At 37.5% G+C, this 11,347-nt stretch overlaps 4 protein-coding genes across 4 annotated transcripts; 2 read left to right on the plus strand and 2 right to left on the minus strand. All coding sequences in view use genetic code 12, as the record gives it.

The window, feature by feature from the left end:
- Positions 1–68: 68 nt before the first annotated feature.
- CTRG_05224 (enoyl-CoA hydratase) lies at positions 69–671 on the plus strand (the record flags this gene model as incomplete). Its single annotated transcript, XM_002550880.1, has 1 exon — positions 69–671. The coding sequence occupies one exon, from the start codon at positions 69–71 to the stop codon at positions 669–671; it is 603 nt and encodes a 200-aa protein (XP_002550926.1).
- Positions 665–2,935, minus strand: CHS6 (Chs6p; the record flags this gene model as incomplete). The annotated part of the gene is made up of 1 exon (XM_002550881.1): positions 665–2,935. One exon carries the CDS (start codon positions 2,933–2,935, stop codon positions 665–667), a length of 2,271 nt encoding a protein of 756 aa, XP_002550927.1.
- A 260-nt stretch (positions 2,936–3,195) lies between these two features.
- CYR1 (adenylate cyclase) lies at positions 3,196–8,325 on the minus strand (the record flags this gene model as incomplete). Its single annotated transcript, XM_002550882.1, has 1 exon — positions 3,196–8,325. One exon carries the CDS (start codon positions 8,323–8,325, stop codon positions 3,196–3,198), a length of 5,130 nt encoding a protein of 1,709 aa, XP_002550928.1.
- Positions 8,326–9,028: 703 nt separating this feature from the next.
- Positions 9,029–10,837, plus strand: LMO1 (Lmo1p; the record flags this gene model as incomplete). Its single annotated transcript, XM_002550883.1, has 1 exon — positions 9,029–10,837. One exon carries the CDS (start codon positions 9,029–9,031, stop codon positions 10,835–10,837), a length of 1,809 nt encoding a protein of 602 aa, XP_002550929.1.
- Between the last annotated feature and the right edge of the window lie 510 nt (positions 10,838–11,347).

Raw genomic sequence — 11,347 nt, forward strand, 5'->3', positions numbered from 1 at the left:
GAAAAATAATTACAAGGCGAAAAATTTTCTTAGTTTTATATTCAATTCTTTTAGTATAGAGGTAAAGCATGGCTCAACCAAATAAATACTTGATTGCTTATAATTCAATTTCTGCATCTTTATGGTCAATTGTGTTGTTCAACACTGTATTCTTAGGTGCTACAGTGGGCCAGCCATATGTATTTGAGAAAACCAACAAAACCACCACTATCATTCAAACTTTAGCTGTTATTGAAATCTTCAATTCCTTGGTTGGGTTGGTCAGATCCCCATTGTTCACCACATTCACCCAGGTTCTTTCTCGTTTATTGCTTGTTTGGGGTATTCACCAATACTTACCAAACTCCCCAGCCAACTTCCATTGGTGTTACATCACTTTATGTTTAAGTTGGTCAATCACCGAAATCATTAGATACTCCTACTACGCCAGCAACTTGACTGGTGGTGTTCCATATTTCTTGACCTGGTTGAGATACACCACTTTCTACGTCTTGTATCCTACCGGTGTTGCATCTGAGGTGTACCTGATCATTTTATCCTTGAACGAAGCAGGATTCTACTACGGGTGGGCATTAAGAATTATTTTGGTAGTCTATATACCTGGATTTTACATGCTTTACACCTATATGATTAAACAAAGAAAAAAGGTTTTAAATAAAAAGAATCAATAGAAACTATCGACCCAGTTAATCAAATGTTCCATGTGCTCGTAAATAGTGTCTGTATCGGTAAACTCATATGGAAGTTCCTTTTTCTTCTTACCAAATAAAGATTTAGCCACTTTCTGTCTTTTATTCAGTTCGTAGATGATCTTCACTCTAGTCATTAAGTATACCAGATCATATTTGGCAATTAATTTTTGTAGAATACTGGTGACAAGATACCCTGGCGAGTACTGATACCAACGTGTGGTCCAACTGACCAATTTCATGATTGCAAGAAGTACAAAGTCTAGCTTGAAGTATTCTTCTTCTAATGAATTAATTAGACTATCGTACATCTTGTCACTCGACACTTTCAAGATCAACTTGTTACTCAAGAATTTGCCATTGTAGCCATCATGGTAGCTTGGACAATCAAGAATAAATTCATCATATATTTCCAATAGCTGGACAATTCCAAAGTAATCAAACTCTCCTTGGAGGTTTCTGCCCATAACACTTGTGACTAGCGAACTAATTGAGTCACGTAAATTATGCTTCACTGGCCAACCCAACAACCCAATCATTTCCCATTCAAGTGCACTTCTCTCCTGGTTCTTGTTGTTTGATATGGTAATCATCAATGAACGGAGATCTTCATAAATGGTAATGAATAATTGTTCAAGCCATGTTTCACATGTAACCAATCTCTCTTTGATTCCGTGGTCTACTACGTAATCTTTACCATCTGATTGTTCGACACTCAGTTTGAAAATATGTTCCTTAATAGCAATGACTCGTTCCCAACCAACAAGGGCAACCATAAACGATAACAAATCATATGTTCTTCCCCAGGTAGATTTTCTTGTGAAATCCAAAATCGATGAGTTGGTGGTGCCTTCAGATTGAGATGCAAAGTTATTTTTGGTTGAATTCGGACCACAAGTTTTGATCAAAATCGTGTCGACTGACGCAATTTCTATAGCCGAGCTGTTAATCAATGGCGACTGAAGAAAATACTGGCCAACGATAGGATGTCTAGCCAAGGGATTGAAAACAAAAAAATCCTGCCACAACTTTTCAACAGAAGCAAGATCCTTCCCTTCGGCATTCCTTGGGTTAGGGAAATACTCGTGGAGACACTTTTCAGAAATCACTTCTTCCATTTCAAGTCTTTCAATAAATGTGTCAACAAATAAGTCTGGCAGGTCTTTATTAGTTTTGTGTTTATTTATGATAATTGGTAATGCGTTGATTACCAACAATGCATTCTCAAAGTCCTTGACCAATATATAACACAATGCAAGGTGGAACCAGCAATCGTAATCCAAAGGTAAAATCAAAATGGTCTTCTTGGCGATTTCCAATGCCATGAAGAATTGATCCCTCGAAATCAAGAATTTGATCTGCTCTACCAAAATCAAAGCCAGTTGTGTGGAGTACAAGTCCTTTACTGAGGCACTAATCAACCTAACATATTCAAGTTCGTCTTTAACCAATTTAAGATTAACATAGTTGAACTCGGTTCCAAACATTGTTGTGATCTGTTCCGCGATCCCGTCAGACCCTCCTAGTTTGTCAAGCCTTACTATGGCGTCGACTAATCGGTTTCTGTAGTAGTTTGTTTTTCTGTCGTCCCCACAAGAAGTAACAGCTCCATACATCGACGAAGTCCCGGTCATATACCCTTTGGGGAGAAACTGGATTAATGTGTTGAGTGATTCTTGAACATCTTCTTTGGTCTTAATAAAATCCGGGAAACTTGCAACACCAACAGGTTGATACTCGGGATTGTCCAATTGATGAAACAATCTAACAATTTGTGATGCTTCCAATTCTAACTTGTAGTTGGTGGGGACTGCTTTAACCACTCGACTACCAATTTGATAAGTTCTATCAATCAGTAAATCTTTATGGTGAACAACGTATTTGATTCGAAAATCAGTATTGTTGAATATGTTGAAGGAACAATATGTAACAATCACGTCACGTCGGTATGGTGCTCCTACCTTAATCAATTCAAGAATATACGATTCAACGTTATCTAGTTTCATCCCATTGATGTAATGGTAGAAACCAACGTATCCATCATCGTCTTTTTTATGTTTCTCGTGAATAAAGTCATCTTGATTGTACAAGGCAGATTTTGATCCAGCATAGACAGATCTGTGGATTAAGTCAGCTGGTCCAATATCCTGCTGTTGAAGATTGGCCCTGATGCCGAGAATCTCACCAAAATTGGCTTCTCGAATCCTTGGAGTTGATTCAATTGATGGAGTTGACAGGGTAGCCATTTGAATAAGTTTAATGAAATTGCAAAAGGACTTCGAAGGTAGGAATAGACGGCTAGTGAAAAATTATACCAAAGATCGAGAATCGAAAGTTTTTGTAATTTTTTTTTTTTCCTTGTTGTTGTGTTTCATTTGCTTTGCTCGCACCGGTGATTGCTCGTAATTCACGTCAAAGAAGAAAACCCGCTCAAGGCGGATGATCTACATTTTTCATCATAGTGATAATAATAATAATAATAATAATAATAATAATAATAATCTATTTATCTACTTAACTCATTAAATGTTTTTAAAATGTCATTGATCTCATCCACAAGTTCACTTATGGAGCACGAATTCATTGTGTCAATATATCCGTGGTTTCCTTTATGCACACTCATTTGTTGACGCAATCCCAAGGTTGCTGTACAACTTTCAATTCTGGTTGTGATATGGTTCAACAATGAAATCAAGTCAGCATCCTTGAATGTGGAACTCATCTTTTGAGAAATGAATCCCGAAGAGTGGGTTTCAAAGCTTTCTTGTGCACATTTACCACCACTATTGATAGCAGAACATACATTTTCCAAACGCAAGGAAACAGTTCTCAAACCATAAATAATCTCCACTGGCAATGTTCCCACAATTCTTGTACTATGAGTTTCATCAAACCTCTTCTTGAATATTTCGTATCTCAATTTCAATCTGTTTGTATATACCAACGTTATTGGTTCAGGAGTTTCCAAACCTTTCAACTTGCGTTCCCCGATGTTGTAATAATTACATCCAAGTTCTTCCAATGCGTTCAATTCTCTTTCTATCAAAGCCCCCGCAGCAGGGTTACCTTCATAAGCTTCAGTTACCGATTCCACATTGTTTTTGATATTGTTATGCTTAGTAGTCAAGCTCTTCATTTGATCCAAGAAATCTGAACTGACAGCAATCTGGCCCCCGTCTGCGACAGAACTAATACGTGAAGCACGATTGACCATAGGACCAAAATAGTCCATACGTCCAGTGATGACATCTGGCTCACAGACCGGTGAACCCCAGTGGATCCCCATACGAACAGACAACCCCCTATAGATCTCATTATTATCGGCATCTGTAACGGTACAGCATTGATCAGTTTCAAGAATTTCAGATGGCCAGTCAGCAGACACCAAGTTTTGTTGAACCAGGAAGCACCACAATAAAGCAGAAGTTGGAGATGGGAACGCAACCATAAAGGCGTCACCTTCTGTTTTTACTTCATAACCACCAGAAATACGTAATTGACGACGCATAATGTTGTTATGGATCTTGATAGCCGATCTCATTGGTGCAGGATATGAGTCCCACAACAATGTCGAGTTTTTGATATCGGTAAACACCAACGCAAGTGAACCAATTGGGGGCTCGATTTCTTGTTCCAACTTACGAAGATTAGAATCACCACCAGCAAGCTGTTGTTTATCCCTTCTTCTACGATCAACACCATAGTTGGAGAACATCGTGGCAACTTCTTTTTGTCTGTTTCCAAACGTCAACACAATAACCGCAATCTTGTCTGAAGAACCATAACAAATGGCAAAATCACGCAACTTTTGAGCAGCAACCATTGGGTCGTTCTTATCCTTACGAATGATATCAACCGCCGATTCGTAAGAGATGTAATCCCACAACTCTTTACTGGCCAAGATGATAAGATCGTCTTCAACAGTAATTTTGAACTTGTTGATTGATGGGGCACAGTTTGTATGTGGCAAAAAGTTGAAAAAACCAACACCACGGGAAATTGCCAACTCATCGTCCAATTCCCCTTGGCCAGAGACATAACCACCAGAAGCACGAATTCTTTCAAACTCCTCACGTGTGGTTGGTTGGTGCTTGGTAGTGAGCAAGAATTGATCTCCATTGCTTCTACAAAGCAATGCTTCAATGTCACCAATATTTGCTGAATACATCACCTTGTCTTTGATATAAATAACCGATACTGCACAACCAGCATTCGCATCATCAGCCAAGTTCAAGTCGAGTGATTCCTTTGAGATCTTTGGAATTGGTGTGAATGCGTTGTTCTTCTTTGAACTTAAAATACCGTTTATTTCCTTGTTGAATGCCAAAAACGCCTTTCTCAATGCATTCTCAATTTCATCATCACTTTTAATTTCATCTAACTCCTTGGTGAAATTGTTCACGAAAATGTTCTTGGAAACCAACGAAATTCTGTGACCCTGGTTTGGTGCTCCATGTTTACCATCAAACGAACAAAGCAACACCTCGTTTTCATTACCTCTGAATTTTTGGACAAACAAATCACGAGTGGAAACATGATCTCTCATACCCAAAGAATCACTTACACCATAACCAAAATTGTCAAACTCAGAAGCGGTGGTACGTAATCTCAAATCAATGGATTGTTCAGGAACATTGGTTGTAGTCAATGTAACATCAATCAACCCCAACACTTTCAACTGTTTCAATACCAACAAACTGTCAAAGTCCTCACCTGTTTCTGGGTTCTTGATATGACTCTGTTTGATTTCAAATCGTTTGTTTCCTGAAAAATTCAAGTATCTTAAGTTTTTATTCCAGTGCCAATTCCAGTCATATGGCCAGTTTGCTATGTTATATTTCAATTGGTTTGAACTCACATCAAGATGCTGCAAATTAGCAAGTTTGCTCAACTCAGCTGGGAGTGTGACCAACTTGTTGTTGTTCAAGTATAATAATTTCAAGGATTTAAGTGCCTCCAAGTCTTCTCCCGGCAACGTGGACAATTCATTACCCGACAAGTACAACTCGTTAAGTCTGGTCAAACGACAGATGCAACCCTGTGGTATTTCAATCAAGTCGTTGTAGGAAAGATTTAATGTTTTCAATCCAACCAAGAAGGAAATTTCATCAAAACATTCGTCACCAAGTCTGTTGTCAGACAAAATCAATGAGTGTAAACTATCAGCCAACGATGAAGTCTGCGTGAGTTCACCACGTAAATCTGTAGATGATGATAATTTTTTCACCACGGAGAATGGGGCCTTTGGGAACGATGTCAAAATATTCGATGCGACATTCAACAGGGATAGTGAGCGCAACTCCCAAATTTGATCAGGTAATGACTTCAAGTTGTTGCTGTGCAAGTCCAAGAACTTCAAGTGTTTAAGTTCACCAATACCACTTGGCAAATTCTGCAAATTATTGGAATATATAGATAAGGACGACAACTTGGACAATTTACTAAGCTCATTAGGTAATGTGACCAAATGATTCTTATCAAGTACCAATTTCTCAATACTCGGGATTTTGTCTATAAACTCCGGTGGAATACCGGTGATTTTTGCTAGAGATAAATCCAACACCGTCAACATTTCCATTTCATTGTTAAACTTAAGTTCGGTAATCGGATTTCTGTCAAAGTGTAGTAACCTCAAACATTTCATTTGGTCGTTGAATGTGGATATTTTATTTTTGGATGCATAGGCAACTTCGAGGTTAGGAATTTTCCCAAGAACACCCACATTGGAGATGTAGTTATATCTGATATCCAAACGCTTTAATGAAACCAACTGGGACAAATATTCTGGCAACGACCCCGACAATACGTTTGTACACAAGTTTAATTTTTGCAAGCTTTGTAAGTTGGTGATGGACTCTGGGATATCTGCTAAATCATTGTAGGAGAGGTCCAAATCAATCAAGTTGACCAACTTGTTTACTGGTTCTGGATATGTTTGGAAATAGTTGGACGAAAGATTGAGTACCTTCAAATTCAGCAATGTGCCAAACGATTCTGGAAGTGCTGATAACTGGTTTGAGTTCAACTTCAAGTGTGTCAAATTGGTTAAAGTATTGAAACTAGTGGGGATATCATCCAAAAAGTTCATTTCCAAATTTACGTGAGTCAATTGTGGAGCTTCCAATAAATTCATGGGAAATTTGGAGCAACCATTATGTGAAAAGTCAACGTATGCTAGATTTGTACAATTCTGAATGAAATCCAATGGCAAATAGATTGATGGGTTATTTGACACATTTAACTTTTCGATTTCATATGTGTGCTGGTGGAATATAATAGGGATATTTTTCAAATTCAACGAGGAGATGTTGACATCAACGTAGTTTCTCGATAACAATACTTCTTCGTCATGGGTAAGACTTCTCAAGAATATGTTTTCCACAACAAATTTACATACAAACGACAAATCTTCTCGCCCAAGCATTCTCAACTTGTCATCCTCGGTATATCCACTTAACAAGAGCAATCCCATTTGAATTTTGAGTGGTTTTTCAAAGTCTTCCAATACTTTTATACAGTTCCCAATGTAAACAGAGATTTGGAAGTTGGCTGTTGATTCAAGGAAGAATTTCTTTTGTACAATGGCTAAAAGTTCACTGGTGGTTGTTTCCAATGGACACAAGACAGTAGTAAATGTATTGTCTTCTTTGAAGACACGAATGATATGACTGGATTTAGTATCCAATGAATTGGCAATGTGTGGAACTTGGTGTGTACCATAAAGCATTGGTTGTCTTTTAGTGCCAAGTTCTTGTTCGGCATCATCGGTGTCAATTTCTTCAATTTTGTTTGCCACTGGAGGTTGTGGTGATTGAGCTGCATGGTGCTCTTCCATTTTAGAAACTGCCTTCACATCCCAACTATCAGGGGCTTGCCAGTTTTTGATATTGGTCACACTGGTGTTTGTTTTCACTGTAGATAAAGTGTCTTGTTGCTGTTGTTGTGGTGGTGTTTTCACAATATCCTGGATTTCATCCATATTAAGATCAAGTGATATTGCTGGTACAGTTGATGAATGGATCGAGGTTGTGTCGCTCGCCTCCGAAATCAGCAGTTGTTTTTCCTTATCCTTCTCTCTTGGTGGTGTAGTTGAAGTGGAGGACAAGTTGCTGTCAAATGAGGAGAATCTAAACTTGTGTTTTGAACTAGAAGATGAAATCAGACTGGCACTTCTTCTTTTTTCTTCCGGGATGATGGAACTTGAACGGGAATTACTTGCCAGTTCTTTACCGTCTTCTTCTCTTTTACCCGAATTCATGATTTTATTTAACAATGAATTGCTCTTTCTCTTGAATCTTGGTTTGATTGGCTGTGCTAATGGAGGTACATTCCCAATTCCTTTTGGACGTTTATTGGCATGGAACCCCTTGTAGTTTTCCTTAAGATGGTTTGGTGTGGCATTGTGCATAAGTTGAGGTAATGAAATAACGGATGAGCGGGGAGAGTCCGGATCATGATAGCCGTGATCTGGATTATTGGTTCCATGATGATGTAAATGGCCATCAAACGAAGGCAATACCGATGGGAAATGGGTGTTTGGGGAAATCGGTGGCTCATCTAAACCAGCAGATGATGATGATGTTGAAATTCCATCTCTTAAATTGGCCTTTGATTTATCCCTCCTAAGAAAACTCATTTTTATAAAAAAAAAAAAAAATGATCAACAATTAAAGTAGAATAAAAGAAGTGAATGGAAGGAGGATAGATTGAAATAATTGGTCTTGGTGATAAGTGGGACTATTCATGGAATAGGTACAACTGGAATTTTTTTTTTTTTTCTTTGCTCATGTAAGTCAGAGAGAGAGAGAAAAAAAAAAAAATTGAAATTGAGTGGGTGCGTCCAGTCCAACGGAAAAAGAATGAAATTAAAAAAAAAAACGGAAAATTGACTTTTGTGTTAAAGTACACGCATGAATAGAACGTGATAAGATAAAGTAGTATTTATAATAAACTATACGTATCAAGAATGGATAATTCTAAATTGCTAGATATTACCAATTGCATAGAGTATTTCTTAATGTATGTAATTTGGATGTAAGAAAAAAAAAAAGGGAATTAGCGAGAATGTTATGATTTTTAGATTTGAAATTGCATTGTTTTCTTTTTTGTCGAAGGGTTTTTCCAAATCACAAAGTAAAGCAAAAAAAAAAAAAATTCAGAAGAACAAGTGGCTATTTAGATTTCTTCGTTAAAAAAAAATTTTTACTACTTCCTGCTTTTTCTTTCTTTATAGAAAGTGACGATGTCTGAATCTTCAAGAAGTATTAATCATAAATTGAATGAGTTGTTGAGTAAAAGTATGTTTTGATTTCAAGGGGAGGAATATCCATCATGCACGCATGTTTACTAACCTTTTTTTTTCTTCAGACAACATCAATAAGGCCAAATTGGATGAACCAACAGCTTTATCTTATGCTACTATTCTTAAGACCAATATCTTGGGTAAAGATAAACAGGAGAAAGTCAATTCTATTGTTGTGTTGGCCAAACTTTTAGATTGTATTATTGGCAGCGATGCGATATCAGACGATTTTATCCATATCTTGGATCATACGTTATTCCAGACTTTGTTTAGTATTGTGAGTGCCAATATGTCTTCTGAGACATACAAGGCTATTTTGAAGATCCTGGTTATTGATATTTCTGGTACTATTTTCCGCAACAAGGAGGACTGTATTGAGAGATACTTGCCGCTTTTTGAAAGTTTGATTGAATATCTTGATGTTATTGATATTATCACGGCTAAGTTGTTTCTCCAAGATAACAAGATTACATTCAACTCTATCAAGTTGGTTACTGATTTGATCAATAAGAGTTTGAAGTTTGATTACAGTGGGATTATTACCTTGGCTGGTAGATTGAAACATGTGACATTTTTCAGTACTGTTGGAAACTTGTTGGAAACAGATGATAAAACCATTTTAGAGGCTATTGAAAACTTGAAAGTGGCATATTTTAAATTGAACCAGTATTTGGAAAGCACCACGTTTGACTTGTCGATTAAGTCGCATCAAACCATGTTGAATAATTTGTTTATTTATTTGGAAACATCGTTGAATGAGTATGGTACACCTGCCACCACTGAAGAATATGTTCGTGCTGGTTTCACAGATAACCCGCGTCAGTATGTTATTGAAAACTTTACCATCTTGTTGGCAATGGACTTGAAGATTTTCTTGAAAGATCCTAATTTCACATTCAAAAAGAGATTCCACGAGGAGTTGATGATGAGTGATCATACTAGAACTTTCCCGTTGTGCCAATTTATATCAAAGTGTAATGATTTGTGGATTGATATTTTCAACAAACAAGAAGAGTTCCCAATGATTTATTCTTCTGTGTTGAGTTGGGATTTGATGGTTTATTATACTATGAATAACGGGTTGATTTTGTGGCAAGAGACCAGGGCTCAGTTGGAAAACAAAGTTGACATTGCCAAGATTTTCCAATTGTTGTATTGTAACATTGAAGAGATTGAAAAGAGTGGTAAAAGAATTGATGAAGCGATTGTTTCTGAAGGTGGTGCTATTGGTGATGTCAGACATTTCCAAATCACAAAGATTGAAGAGTCGTTAAAGGAGAAATGGGCTGGAAGATTGTTTGAATTTAACAAAGAGTTGGATAAAGAAGTGCGTGAGTTTGTTAGAGAACAGCGTATTTTGAAGTTGATGGAAGGGTGTTTGGTGACACTCAGCAGCACTGGTGCTGGTAATCAATTTGTGATCCGATTAACGCCTAACCGTCAGTTTATTGAATGTGAAGAACACAAGATTAAGGTACCAGTTGCTGATATTGAAGATGTTAAAGTGGTTAATGTTGGCAGTGCTTCTAGTGGTGAGAAAAAGAGTTTGATTTCCATCAACACCAATCTCTACAAGATCAATCTCCTTGGTAAAGAAAAGGTACTTTTCAGTTGTTTTTCTGATTCTGGGACAACGTTTGATGGGTTGACCATGATGCTTGGTAAAGGTTCTGCTTCTCCAGAGACGTTGCGACAAATTGAAACATTGATTGAGATCAGAGCCAAGACGCAGTTGTTGGATTTGAATGAGATTGATGATAGTGATGACGAAGAAGAGATAGACGATGAAGAAGAGTTGTTGTATGATTTATTAGATGTTGTTAAAGAAGATTTCTATTATAAATAGTGTAAATACTTTATTGATTGTTTATCCAGTTTTGTTTTCTAATTTCCAGACCTCTATATAATGCCTCTAACCATTGTGGATCCCATGGTGGTAATATATTGTCTGAAGCGTCACGCATTTGATTGTAGTAGATTTCAAATTCGGGACAGATGGTGGGGTTGTTTCTAATTGTTGGTGGAATTTTACCCTTGCCAGCAAAAACCTTGGCGATGACAATTGCCTGCCACTGGAAGACTTTGAATGTTAATCCCGGTTGGTTATGACCGACAAAAGCTAATGTGGGGTCATCTTTTGAGAATATCAATTCGTGCAAGTCAGGCATGGATGGTAGGAACGGATAGTGGTAGAGAAACCCCGTACCTAATAATATTGCATCGGTATCGATTGGTTCACCATCATCGAAATAAAGAGTACGGTTGACAATCTTGGTGATTTGACCACGGTGATGGATTTGCGGGTGTTCAAATGCAACAGTACCAAAGAGGTAATGTGGTTCGCTTGTGGATCTCT

The sequence above is a fragment of the Candida tropicalis genome, assembly GCF_000006335.3.
Source record: "Candida tropicalis MYA-3404 genomic scaffold supercont3.7, whole genome shotgun sequence".
Lineage (NCBI taxonomy): Eukaryota > Fungi > Ascomycota > Pichiomycetes > Serinales > Debaryomycetaceae > Candida > Candida tropicalis.